Source organism: Sceloporus undulatus, chromosome 6 (assembly GCF_019175285.1).
Source record: "Sceloporus undulatus isolate JIND9_A2432 ecotype Alabama chromosome 6, SceUnd_v1.1, whole genome shotgun sequence".
NCBI lineage: Eukaryota > Metazoa > Chordata > Lepidosauria > Squamata > Phrynosomatidae > Sceloporus > Sceloporus undulatus.
In genome coordinates this window covers 86,604,529-86,618,795 of record NC_056527.1, presented here as the reverse complement: position 1 = coordinate 86,618,795, position 14,267 = coordinate 86,604,529, and the positions used below count along the sequence as shown (strand labels likewise).

General features: G+C 40.8%; 1 protein-coding gene across 1 annotated transcript in view; it reads left to right on the top strand.

Annotated features, from left to right (window-relative positions):
• The window catches only part of FBXL20 (F-box and leucine rich repeat protein 20), a 113,058-nt gene that overhangs the window by 26,070 nt on the left and 72,721 nt on the right, over nucleotides 1-14,267 (top strand). Inside the window, 1 exon segment of the mRNA XM_042472826.1 lies at nucleotides 13,991-14,052. Coding sequence (XP_042328760.1) covers nucleotides 13,991-14,052 — 62 coding nt within the window.

Sequence of the window (14,267 nt, the reverse complement as noted above, 5' to 3'; positions counted from 1 at the left end):
TCCTTGACTTTTTCTTCTCCTCCAGGTCAGAAAAGATTTGGAAGGAAGAGGGAGGTTCAGATAATTCATGTCTCATACCCCTCCTTGAGTAACTCTTCTGCCCCCTCTGCTTGGGGTCCCACCCTACAGTTTGAGAACCACCGTCTTAATTCTTTTTTATGGATTACACAAACCTGAAGTCTGTTCACTGCTACTTTGGTAACCCACTCTCACAACTGTTTTCTCCCTTTGTTAATTGGGTTACTTGCACAAGTTGACTGGATTGTGAACAGGCTTGATTTTTAAGGTTGCTAGAACTCTGCCCCTTAATTTCAATTTTGTTTCTAAGAATTCTTAAGTACTATCTTAAACTTGTTCCAGGAGGTTAGAACTTGGCAGAATTCATCCACAGTTTCCATAGAGGACTACTCCCTCATCTGAATGAGCCAGCATAAAGTTTCAAGACAAGTCTGTTTTCAACTTTCACTCCAGGAAACTTCTGTAACCAGACTTCTGTCACAATCTTGTGCTGGCTGTATAAAGTCATGATCTTCTTTCCAGGCTAGAAATTTGTGCTGGTGGTTAATTTTTGGCATTGATGCTTTTAATCACAAGGACCTGTATGAGTTGCTTTTTAAAAAAGGAAATAAAAGCCCTGATTCTCTCCACTGAGAACCAGCTGAGTTTGCTAGCAAATCAGTGTCTGTTCTGACCTTGCTCAAGCTAGAGCTGTGAATGTGCCAGGCTTCCCTATATTAATAGTAAAGGTAAAGGTAGACCCTTGACATGAAATATCTAGTCATAACTGATTGCGGGGGCGGTGCTCCTCTCTATTAGGAAGCCAAAGAGCCAGCATTGTCCAAGGACTACTTCGGTGGCCATGTGGCTAGCATGACTGTACCGAATGCTATACTTTCCCACCAAAGCAGTACCTATTTGCATTTGCATGCTTTCAAACTGCTAGGTTGGTAGAAGCTGGGACTAGTGACAGGAGCTCACCCCATCATGCAGCACTCAGACCTGGAACTGCCAACCTTCTGATCATCAGAATTGGCATCTTGACCACTAAGCCACCGCATCCCTATATTCCCTATACTATACAGTATAAAAATTTACTTTTGCTCACTGCATGCATTGTTGTTATTGTTGTTTGCTTTCAAGACATTTCTGACTTATGGTGATCCTAAGGCAAACCTATCAGAGGGTTTTCTTGGCAAGATTTTTTCAGAGGGGGTGCCAGTGCCCTCCTCTGAGGTTGAGAGATTATTAAGAAAATGAAAAAGAATAAAAAATTAATATATTTTTTAAAAATTAGTTTTTTGAGAAAAAATAAATATTTATTTTTTTAAAACCTAGGGCGTTTCCTTTCTCCTCCCACTGAGCCTCACCTCACTCACACCATCACTTCAGTGTTTTAAAGGGCTGCAAGTGAATGCCACAGCCCCCCCCCCCTTTATTTTTTTGCCAAAAAGCAGGTGTTTGGGGAGCAGTGATGTCCTTGCACCCTCTGATGACCTCCCTTCAGCTCTCCCAGAATATGATCTGTACAAATACAGGGCATTGGCCTTTTAAAACACCAATTTTTATTTTGACAACCTTGAAATGATATTAGTACATTTTTATTTTGTTTAAAGCTGGGTTTCTAGCCTTTCTAATTTCTGAAGAGCCTGAAAATGTGGCAGAATTAGATGTAATTTGTCTGGTAAATCTAGGACAGAGATGGGGGATGTGTGGCACTCCAGATGTTGCAGCCTTAACTCATACGGAGGGGCATTTACTCTTCATCTCCTATGCTAGGACTCAGAGCAAATGGTATACCTGTGCTCTGTGTAATCTTTTGTGTGTTCCCTCTACTTCTTTCTATATCCATTTGAGGAAGTAGACAAGTCTTTGAAAGCTCATGCTACCAACTTCGTTATTTCAGTTAGTCTCAAAGGTGCTATAAGATCTTCTTACATACTGATTCTACAGACTAACACGGCTATATCTTTGAATTCTGTCCTTCCTATTATACAGTTTTCATTAGTAGGACTGTGTGTACACTATCTTAAAAATAGATGGTAAAAATATCTAAATTCTATGCTATCTGTATGAATGGCACAATTTGTTTTTATATCTAATACTTTGCATAATTTATTCTTCTTCCTTGCTCATAGTGTAAATTAATTTAAAACAACATTTCCTGTTTTGTAGATCCAACAGATATTTGCCAGCTATTGTGTTAGCAGCACATTCAGTGTTGATTTCCAGGCTAATATATTATCTAGGAGTATATTTCAGATCATTTGGCCATGAAATACACATATCTCTTTTCTAATTATTATAAGTACCTATACTTCTGTCCCTGTCCAACCACCTCTTTCTCAAGCTAATTGTAAAAGTAGTTATTTAATGCATATTTATTCAAAACATTAGGCTCAAGTAAGTGAAACAGGCTGCATACTACAAAGAAAGAAAGTGAAACAGGCAAGGGGCATGGAAAAACTCCTAAAATAGGGAAAACATCCAGGGGTAGCCATGTTGGCCATTTCACAAATCCACCAAACAGTGATACCTTTATTGACCAACCAAAATGCACAATATACATGTTGCAGGCTTTCAAGCTTCACTGGGTTCTTCATCAGGGAAAGTATTACAAACCAAATAGGAGGGAAAAATGAAGATGTTAGTCATAGGCCTGCATTTGAACATGCTAGTCATAGGCCTGCAAATGCAGGTCTGTGACTAACATCTTCAATTTCTTTCCCTCCTAAAATGGAGTAAGAATTCTATAGATGATACCTATACAGATAGATAACTGTCAGGCTTTGTGTAAAATCAACTGACAATATTTAAAATAGATGGTAATTTTAAATAAAACAAATATATATTTCTTTTTGTTGAGTCATAGTCATAAAGAATCAGACCAAAGATACAAATACACATCAAATGGATTTTTTTTAACTTGAATTTTTCGATTGACTTTTGGGATGCTTTGTACCTCGTGTGCTAGCCGAGAAATTAATTTAGTTTCTCTTACATTCAAGCTGTACTGCTGGTCTTTTAATTCTCAAAGTGACAAATGGACAGTTCACAGGAGAAGCTGCTTCTGTCCTTGGCTAGAGAAGAACATAGCCTGGGTGCCAAGCTATAACTTCTTAGTTTACAGTCAATGCTGCATGGAAGGATGAGCTGCCACCCAGCTATAAATGCTGTGGGAGGCTTTGGAATAGCCCTCTGCCTTTTGTAGCCCTCTGCCTCTGGATGTTTGCATATTTTCAAATTGATCCCTTTATGCACAAATTTTAGAATTGTGCTGCTGCTTATATTGAGAGCCATTATTTGCAGACTTTGAGCACTTCATCTGAAACAATATTTTGCATTAAACATCACACACCTGTTACTACAGGAGACAAGTGGTCATATTGTATCACAGGAGAAGGAAATGCAACTAATATGAGAAATGGCTTTATAATTGAAGGAATGCTTAAATTGTAAGATGGCATATTTTTTGCACTTGCTTGTTTTGTTTTGTTTTAATTTTCTTGACACCGTCGTTAACCTTTCTTCTTATTGTTGTGGTCTCTGTGAACTCGTGCAAATAGGTTATGCAGTAGTGGCACAGTGCATCTTTTGGAAACTTCTAGAGCATTGCATAAGAGTTTTGTTGGTATCTCTACCCACCGCCACCAAGCCTGTATAGGGGCCTTCCTGCCAAAACCACCAGTTCCTTTTTGTTTGCTGCTGCAGCAGCATCAATAGGAACTGTGTTGTATTTTTGGTCTCGTCACAGCCTTCTTTGGCTGATGCAGCCATGGGAGTTACTGGGCTCTGTGGATATAAGTTGCCAAGCACTGGTGATCAAAGATGCACCTGCCCTCTGAACTTCTTTCCTCACAGGTGTCGTTCAAAAAATGTGTCTCCTGTGCTAAAATCCTGTGATGAGATGGAAACGTGAACTGTCTTGTTTGGTCAAAGCTCCTGTAGTTGCCCCTTGTGCCTACTATACTGTCTTTATGCCTCAAGCAAAATGAAACAGGGAGTTGCATTTGAAAGTACCCCTGTATGAGCAGGCTCCTAGGCTTCAGGCTTCTTTTCAACTACCTACTTCTATTGGTATGGAAGCCACAGAAAGAACTTCGACTCTGCTGTGGTTCTGACTGCCATCTCCTCCACTTGCTGTGGAACCAAACGTTCATTGGTGGAATCCATCTATATCTCGTCAAAGATTGCATGGGCTAGTTTTGATAGTAGGGTGGCACGAACACATCCTCTTACACCAGGTAAATCATCAGTGATTGAAATGTAGTCAACGACAGTGAAAACATAAGAAGAAAAGACACTCCAAGGAGAAAGACCATAGCACTCCCTCAGTCTCAAAGGAACATTGGAATCCTAATCGTTATACCAGTGCTGGTGTTGAAGCCTCTGGAAGTGTTTTGCTAGTGCAGTCATCTACCCCTGAAGCAGAGGATTCACACTATTCCCCTGTTGGGTGGAAAGGGGTAAACTTCCTGAGGAAAATATTTCTGAGGGTGACATCCTAGTGTTTTCCCCAGTCCTGAGGGCTACAGTCCCAGCCTCTCCAGTCCACCCATCCAAGACCACTGCTCTCCATGCCATTTCCATCAACAATCATGTTGGTCTTGATCCTGATCAAATTCAGCATTGGATTCAGCATCTGATATGTCTTCAAACTCCAGTCCAATTTCAGATGGCACCATTGATCTTGATGTTCTCACTACCAAGGCATTGATCACACAGGCTTCATGACCAGCACAGCGCAAGATGTTCAACTTCAACTGAATCCTCTTACTCCAGATACAGTACCTCTTCATCTTAAGATAGTCGTTATTGGCAGGACTATGCTTACCACTAAGACAATGAGGCATTCCTGCAATACCATCTGGCCCATAAGCATGCTCAGATCCATGTCAAGAATGCTTTTCTACTCTTGTCTCCATTCATCAGTCTGTTCAGCACATAAGATATGCCTCACAGGAAATATCTTGAACAGCACATCAAGAATCTGTAGATCCTTACCAGTCCAGCACATTCCAAGACAGTCCAGCAAGCTGGCGCAACTTTCATCTACTGCCATTTTGACTCAGACTGAGGTTCCTGTCACATCTTGGGCGTTACAGCTTCTGACCTCAGCCACTGCAACCTCCAGCTCCAGATCTGATTTGGACTTGGTCATCATTCCAACAAGGAAATTCCCTCTGATATCACTAGGGGCACTAGATCCCTCTGCTCCTATGGACAATATCAGTCTTCTTATCAGTCAAATGATGAGACTGGTGAAGTTGCTAGATCCCTCTGCCACACAGCCGCAAACACAGATGGATGACTTGGTTTCTCACTGCATCCAGACTAATCCTACCATAATTGCTGTGCTATCCATGCTACCATACCTTGTGCAGGTCTTCCATAAATCCTGGGCAACTCGTTCCTCAATACGTTCCATATCCACCAAGATTAAAACCCTTTATAAGGTTCAAGACTCCGATATGGCTTGGTTAGGTCAGCTTCGAATTCCATCTTTGTGGATGCAGCCCCACATCAGCATCTGCAGAACTGGTGTTTTGGGCAGAAAAGCCCCTATATAGGGCTGCTGGAGGTGGGTGGCGTTACTGCCCAAACACTTTTGTAATGCACTAGAAGATTCCAAAAGATGCACTGCACAGGATAACCCATTTGTGTGAGTTCACAGATGGCCGCTTGAAAAACTAGTTACAGATATGCAACCTGTCCTTCTTTTCCCTAAAGCATATTCTTGTTTCTACATCAGTGAGCTCTAATGCTTAGTTCATAATTAATTTGACCAGCTAGGAGTTTGTCTGTGCTAAGGATATACACCTGGTGCAATCTATCCAGATGATGTATGGCCACATCCACTGCAAAACCGCTGTTTTAGGCATTAATCCATTAATGTTTATTTTCAAAGTGTTTTTATCTTTTTAAAATTGTATTCCATTTTTAAAAAATGATATTTTTAATATTATAATAGCCTAATACCATTTAAATTGTCAATTTTGTAAGCTTTTAATTGTACTGGGTTTTTTAAGACTGTAAGCTGCTTTGGGTCCCAATCTTGGGATAAAAGCAGGGTAATAATAATAATAATAATAACAACAACAATAGATTTTTCTGGGAAAATGTAAAAGAGCTACTTCTATGAGGAAAATAACAATAGGGTGTGGTTTTTCCCCCTCTGATATTTGACAAACAGATGAGTAATAAATAGAATAGTGGACTTTAGACCATGGAGAAGTAACTGGAAATCCTTGCTCACTTCTGCCATTTCTCTCCTGGTCTATTTAGCTCATGGTTAATGAGGGTGAAATAAGACAGACCCGGTGAGACTCCTCCTGACCTATTGCAGGAAGAGAGGGGCAGTGAAGAACTACTAAGCAACAAAGCATGCAGAGTTTGTTAAATGCATAATTGAACTATGATCATTATTCACTCCCATTACATCTGAAGAAAAGTAATAATGCATTAGGGCTGACTGAAAATCTCACATCTGCTCCCCTACAAGGGATGTCTGCTGTTTCTTTTTCCTCTTACGTAGAAGGATAAATTGCTTTGCTATTTAGTCTCACAGCATGGCATATTGAAATCAAACAATGACGCATCTCCATATTTTCCCTAGGTGCACTGCTTTTGATAAGACCGCGTGTGACCCTTCAGATGGTACTGGATAGCAGTTTTCATAAATTCTGGCCACCATAACACATAGTGAAGGATGACGGGGGTTAGAGAAATAACCAACCAATAAAGAAGAAAGGGTCTCAAAAAGTCTTGCCAGAAAAGACCATAATAAATAATTAATCTTAAACAAATTATAGAAACAATTGCTGCCTTGGAAAACATTAATGTGTTGGATTGCCACAGCTATGTGGTAGATTTTTGCATCATTGAAAATTGACATGTTGAATACTGAAAACTATTCCACTGAGGAAGAGCAGTAAAACAGCTCTGCAAGTTCTCAAGAATAGTGATTTGTCATTTGCCATCTGCCATCTTTCTGGGTCACTTTTCATCATGGTATGATTGGATATAGCTACTGAAAGCCCATGTTATGGATTTTTGGAGTTTTATTCAGACTTGCATTTCTGTGGTTGTTGCCTGCACAGCCTATTGGTATTTATACATTTTATACCAGTTTGTAATATTATATACTGTTTACGTCATTTGCAGGGCCACACATTCCCCACTCTGCCCTAGATTTTTGGGGTACTAAACATACAAGCTTATTAAAACACAATATAATTCTGATTCACACCCTTTTCCTGACCATTGTTTTGCCACTTTTTCATTATCAGAGCCTTTTATACTAGGGAAATTCTATACAATAGCACTGTCACATTCATTCACTTTAGACATCTGTTTGGATTTTGTTCCATTTCGTAACAGAATCAAAACCTGCTTACTTCAGTACCCCAAAGCCAATATACTTTGTCTTCCTGTCAGAAGATTCACATAGACACACTTGATAAATTGGATCAAATTGATTGAGAAGTGTAAGGATACAATTGTGCAAACACTCTGTTCATTCAGAAAAACAAATTAAACCCCCGGAGTGATAGATTAAGCCCTTGAGCATACAGTATTCTGAAAGGATAGAATGTGTGTCAGTGGGAGATAATCAAATTACATTTTAGAGGAGCCTGGAGAATTTAAACTTGTTATACAAAATATAACAAAATACCTGATAGGGGCCAGCTCAAGTCACTAGATACTTTCACAGTGACCAAACATCTGTCCCACATCTCTCTGTCATATTTCTATTCACTCCAAGAATATACATGTAAGCTGGCAAATAGAGAGAGGCAAGGGAATAAATCAGTTACCTTACCTAAAAATAACTACCTCCTTCCAAGGCCTAGGTGGAATTCCACAAGGGAGTGATATACTTCACAGCTGCACAGCTTCAGCAGCCATGCTATATCAGATACTCCTGGACCATGCATTCACTATGCCTCTTCATCAGTAGCAGTGATTGGTGGGTTACATCCATGCTGACAATCTTTTATCCAGTTTTGCATACACAGTAATGTGACATATCTGTTATTTCTTATTTGCTTGACCCATTAGTTTCATCAAGTTGATCCCCTGTAATCAGTGGGACATAAGTTAGTCATAGGTCCCACTGATTTCAGTGGTTCTACTGTTAATATTATTAAGTTAGGATGCATAAACTAAAGTGAGATAAATACACCAATAAGGGTGCTACTCAGTGTATCTGATGATAGAAACACTTACGTTGCAGTATATTTATTTAGTCCTTTACATGATACAAGGCTGCATGTGTATCTTTCTGTCTTTGCAACACTACTTTGCAACACCACCCTCGGGATGGTTGATGGAGAGAGGGCCTTCTTCTTTCAGGCAAGGCCCAATGGAGCTGGCTTACCTTTCTCTCTGGATGATGGTGGAGGGTGGGAGGGAGGGCCTTCTTCTTTCAGACAAGGCCTGGTGGAGCTGGCTTGCCTTTCTTTCCCTCTGGATGGTGGATGAAGGGAGAGCTTTGTTCTTTCAGGCAAGGTCTGATGGAGCTGGCTAGCCCTTCTCTCCCTCTGGATGGTGGATGGAGGGAGGGCCTTCTTCAGTCTGATCCACGAAATAGCTTAACCTGAACACATTTCAGTAGTGGTTTTGGTCTAAATCAGTTCCTAGTCCCAGCTAGAGTTAATTTATTGGAACCCACCTTAATTATTGCAATCCACTTTCAATTCCACCTTTAATCCCATTGTGGGAATAAGGTGGGGTACAAATTCAATAAATAAATAAATAAATAGAATCAGTACCTGAGGAAATCACCACTTACATCAATGAATCTGCTTCAGTTGTGGCTAGCAGATGGATTATTTACTCCAAAATACTTAGCAAGATCTGATTTTATAAGACACAAAAAGTCTCCCAAAATTGCCTCTCAGGAAAAGGTCACTGAGAAATATAGAAACAAATGAATATTTTAAACCACATAATTTTGAAGTGCCTTTCTTGCTTATTGATTTCAGCATTAAAAGAATGAATATAAGAACATACCTGAAAGATGTCAAGTTTCTGATCAGTTTATGCTAGTTGTTACTATATATGCCAGTATATAAGTATATAAGATGAGCTGTGGCCAATATAATGTGAGATTTTGCTTTTAAGAAGTCAAAAAGCAACACTTAAGAACTATGGTAAAACATTTTTCTTAAAGTGAATTGAATCTTCATCAAGAGTGATGAAAATATTTGTACTAATCTGGAATATATTCTGATCCCACAAGATTTCCTGTGTATTTGAGAGTATAAACATGCCCCATATCCACAGAGCTGTTTGTGGGTGGAGAATTTAGGATATTCCACAAGACTGAAATACTCATAGCCAGAAAACACATGTTAGTATGTAGCAGAACATTTGTTTTGAGGAACTGAAAGACCTTCTTTTTTGGAAACCACTATAGTTTATAAGTACTAAAAATAATACCACTGTTCTTCACAAATAAAACCAAAATAAGCCTTGATATGAAGTTCCCAAATTAGGAACCATTGAAGGAAAACATCCTTATATGATATTTTGTATTTTGATGGTTTTAGATTGTATTTGCACATGTTGTTAACCGCTTTGATTTTTAGAAAAGCGGTATATAAATAAAAATTTTATTATTATTTTATTATTATCCATATTTGTTGTTGGTTTTGCCCCTGCTATGTATCACATTTGAAGCTGCTAAACAAATAATCTTGATAGCCACTTTGTCAAAAGCTTTATATACGCATCACATGTGTTTCTCCATTGCTGAACTTCAAGTACCTTGTTAGCGAATGCACAAAATCTCATCAGGTTCATCATTGTTTTGTAATGGCAGCACACTGAGACACAGTGCTGCATTTTCTTGAGCATGTCTTCACCAGGAGCAGTTGGCTAATGTATGCCTGGAGGTCACTGATGTCAGGGGGTGTCTACACTTCAGGGATTCTCTCCTTCCATGTTCTGAATATGTACTGTGCCCCTTTGTTTGTTTCACGGAGTATGAAGACTATGAACATGAAGACTATGTTCTGTAAAGAGCAATGCAAAGATTGCTATCATTGGTGGGTTATAGACCGTCCGTTTGGGGCGGTCTGCACCCGTCCCTTTCCCCGGTGTATCGGGGCCTCAGTGGTTAGACTGGCAGCCGCTGAGGCCCTGATCCGCCGCATTCCGGGCTGCGGGGAAGCGGCAAAAGGCCGCTTCCCCGCAGCCTGGAAAGGGGTGTCCTTGGGGCTTCAAGCCCCAAGGACACCCCACGGCGGCGGGGAGGAGGAGATAGGGGCCACTTGGCCCCTTTCTCCTTTGCGCCGCTGGGCGCAGCCGTGTGAAGGCTGCGCCCAGCAGCGCAAACCAGGAAGGAGCTTCGAAATGGAGCTCCTTCCTGCTCCACGCTAAGGGCACATTAAGCACCCTGGCGCATAGCGACAACGTCACGTCTGCGCCGCCCCGTATAGAGGCGGCACAGTGGTGACGTTGTCATGGCGGTGGCCGTGTGGAATGGCTGCCACCATTTTGTGCGCGCAGAGCGCGCACTAGGGTTAAGGAGTGCGGAAGCACCACCCCTTCCTAACCCTAGTATGCGCTCTGCGCGTACTATATGGCCCATCCATAACGGGCCTATGTTTCTTTGTTTGTGGTCCTTGATCTTATGTAGTCCTGAATCATAACTGTTCTATGATGAACTCTCTGTGGTTATCTGCACCAGGTTATTCCATCCCTGAGTGTCATGATATAAATGAACAAAACTAAAATTGGGAGATTTAACCCATTCTTCCTGGCAGATGACAAAAACACATGCAAGAGACTAAAAAGCTGTTCTGTCATCCACTTCAGATGCTCCTCTCTGTGACATGTTGGCGCGTTACAGACAGCCCAGAAGGGGCTGTCTCACGCTGCCGCCGGTTGCAGCGTCCGGGAACCGCAGCAGCCAAACGGCGCGGTTCCTGGGCACTGCCAAGAAGGAGCGCGAAAATCGCGCTCCTTCTTGCTCCCCGGAAGAGACTCTGTGAGGCACTAATCGCGCACTCGTGGCGTCATTTCCGGGGTGCGACGTGCGGACGCATAGCGTCCGTTATGTCAAGATGACGGCGGCCATGTGGAACGGCCGCCGCCATTTGTTACGGACAGAGTCCGTAACAGGAGTAGGAGTGTTGAAAGTGGTCCTCCATGGATTCTTCATTCAGGAAGAAGCATGAAGAAAAAAACTTGGAGATCTGAAAAGATCATATTTGACAAAATAAACTTCAGTACTATTTCAAATTCATAAAAACTCAGGTATATATCCAATTACTCAGAAAAAAATCAGAATTAATGGAAAATTCAGGCCTCACTCTCTTATACGAAAGCTTATTACTACAACTTCAGTAATAAGATTTCCCACCTTTTAGCTAAAGCAATGAGTGAACGGTTGAGAAGAGAACCATTTATTCCATTGCAACCACCACGGATAATGGGACTACTTCTTCCAGCGATATCTTCCAAAGAATTTCATGCGTTCTGCTTTTAAATTATATTCCACTAAAACACCTTCTACTTTAAAATTTGGTTATTTTCTGAGATCTCTTATAATAAAAAAAACCCTTCTAAACAGCCCAATACAAGTGTATGAAGGCAGGTTGTATACATCCAGGATTACTGTATATACTTGACTGTAAGTCGACCTCATGTATAGTAGTCCCTTCCCTTACACGGATATACTTGAACCCCGTTAAAATTAATGGGGCTCACGCACTACGAGCACGTACGCCGTTACTCTTTCCAGTGCGACTTTCAGTATATGCTGAAAGCCGTGTATATCATGCCCATGTATGACGCGGGTGCACTGTATAAGTCGAGGACAGATTTGGGGGCCAAAATTATGGCCTTTGAGAGGACCCGTGGATAAATCGAGGGTAAAACGTAGAGGCATGTAAAAAAGGATGTAAAGAGTGAAGCAAAGGGAAACGATCCCAAACAACTTAGAAAATTCAAGTAGACATTGCGGTTTGTACTCACACTAAAGGCGGGATGAATGAGAGAATAAAGGGGAATCAGTGTGGGTTCTTTTTCCTCTGCAAGGAAGCCACACCACACGGAAGCCACGTGGTTTGGTAGCTGCAGCTTCCCTGCTGAGGAAAAAATGCCGCCGCCAGCCCGGACAGAATCTGAGGTATGCACCGGGCCAGAGTATGGTACTTACATTGACCCGTGGATAAGTCGACTCAGGTTTTTGGGGTCAGGTTCTTTTACCAAAATTTCTAGACTGATACATGAGTATATACAGTATACCCATTCCAAAAACAACAGAAGACAATTCAGACGTTAACTCTTTCAAACCAATTGCCTTAAACCAAGACACTAAAATCTTCACATTTGTTCTAGCCAACAAAATCAATACATTCATCCTGGACTACATAAACTCAGACTAAGTTGGCTCCAAGCCAACATGGCACTTAGCAGATCCAATTCCCCAAGTTCTCAGTATTATCCACCACTCCATCCTGTCAAAGACACCAGTGGCACTTCTATCTTTAGATGTGCCTAAAGCTTTTGACAGAGTGGAGTGGCAGCATGTTTTTGTGATACCACATGAAATGAACTTTGGTTTAAATGTTCTCTTGGCCCTGACATGGGCTCAACTCCCATGATCTTGAACAATGGCATAGGCACTCCCCAGATCAAATTGCATCATCACACCAAACAAGGGTGCCCACTGTCACCTCTTTTGTTTGCTAATTCATCTTAAACCCTGGAATCACGGATGCCCAAGTTCATGATTACCACACAAAATTGCTTTATAAGCAGATGATATTTTGATATTGTTAAACAATCTTGAATTAGCTTTCCCAATTCTAAAGCAGATAGATATAATCTCATCAGCCCCTCAGTTGACTATGCTGGCTGGTGATAAAGGGAGCTAATCATTTAACATAGTTAGAAACCAGGTTGTGGAAGATTGATGCAACCAATTATTATTCTAGAAGGATAAATTTAAGACTTGATCTGAAAGCATCTGCCTATATCCCCATGTCTGTCTCACCTTTCTTCCATTCTGAGGAGTTGCATAGAATTCTCATCCAGACGTGGAAGAGACCCAGACCTGCTTATGTTTAGCATGATTTGTGCATCATGGGTATTCCAATCATGGATAATGGGATGTGGAATGAACTTTGCTGAAAATGCTAAATGGCTCAATCTGAGATACAATGTTTGGTTTGTGAAGACAAAGGCTTTCATGGCCAGCATCCATTGTTTTTTGTGGGTTTTTCAGGCTGCGTGGCTTTGTTCTAGAAGAGTTTCTTCCTGACATTTCGCCAGCATCTGTGGCTGGCATCTTCAGAGATCTTTCTCTCATCTTTGTCTGAAGATGCCAGCCACAGATGCTGGTGAAACGTCAGGAAGAAACTCTTCTAGAACATGGCAACATAGCCCAAAACCCCATAAAAACAATATTTGGTTTAACATTACATTCTAGATGAGTTAGTAGTGTGATTTGAATGCAGATGGTTTTTTTTATCTAGCCCAACTGTCTCTACATCCCTTGTCAAAAAGAAATGCAGCATGAGTAGAGAGTACAAACAGGCACCAATCCAGGATGACTCAAGCAAGTGTTTTCAGCTCCACACTTCCTAGGAAGGCAAAAAACACTTAAGGAAAATGAGACTTTCTGACCCAGGGGAACAGTTATATCCTTGAAGAAAGCAGAACCCATTCACAGCTGATCTAATAGAATGGAAACATTGTTTGGACTCAGGTTTGCTTGCTTGCTTGCCTCAGCCTGATAGATCTGCTAGATCCCTGTGTTCCAGCAAAACAGTGTGAAAACCTTAAGCTCTCTTAGGAATGGTTTTCCATATCCCACTACCTGTTTTTGAAACATCAGCTATTAAAAATTCTATTGATAGTGACTCAGAAGGAGCTTTTCTGTTGAGAAGATGTCATAACTACTCCTGTTTATAAGAGATGATGATCTATAATGAAAATACAAAAATCTAAATATATGTTGTTGCTTTTTCTCTTGCAGATGTTCTCAAACAATGATGAGGCTGTGATCAACAAAAAGCTTCCCAAGGAACTGCTGCTTCGGTAAGCTGCCTTCTAGTTTGTTCAAGGCTACAACAAAAGTTTGAGTAATAGCAAAGCCTCTAATAGACTACACCTGAAAACAACAACCTGAATTCTGCAACCTTGAAAGCTAAATTCTATACATAACTGAAAATGTTGCACAATGGTGCAAGCTTTTCTCAAATTGTTTGATCTATCAGTCAAGTTAGTTGTGAAGATACCTTTTACTGTTAGCA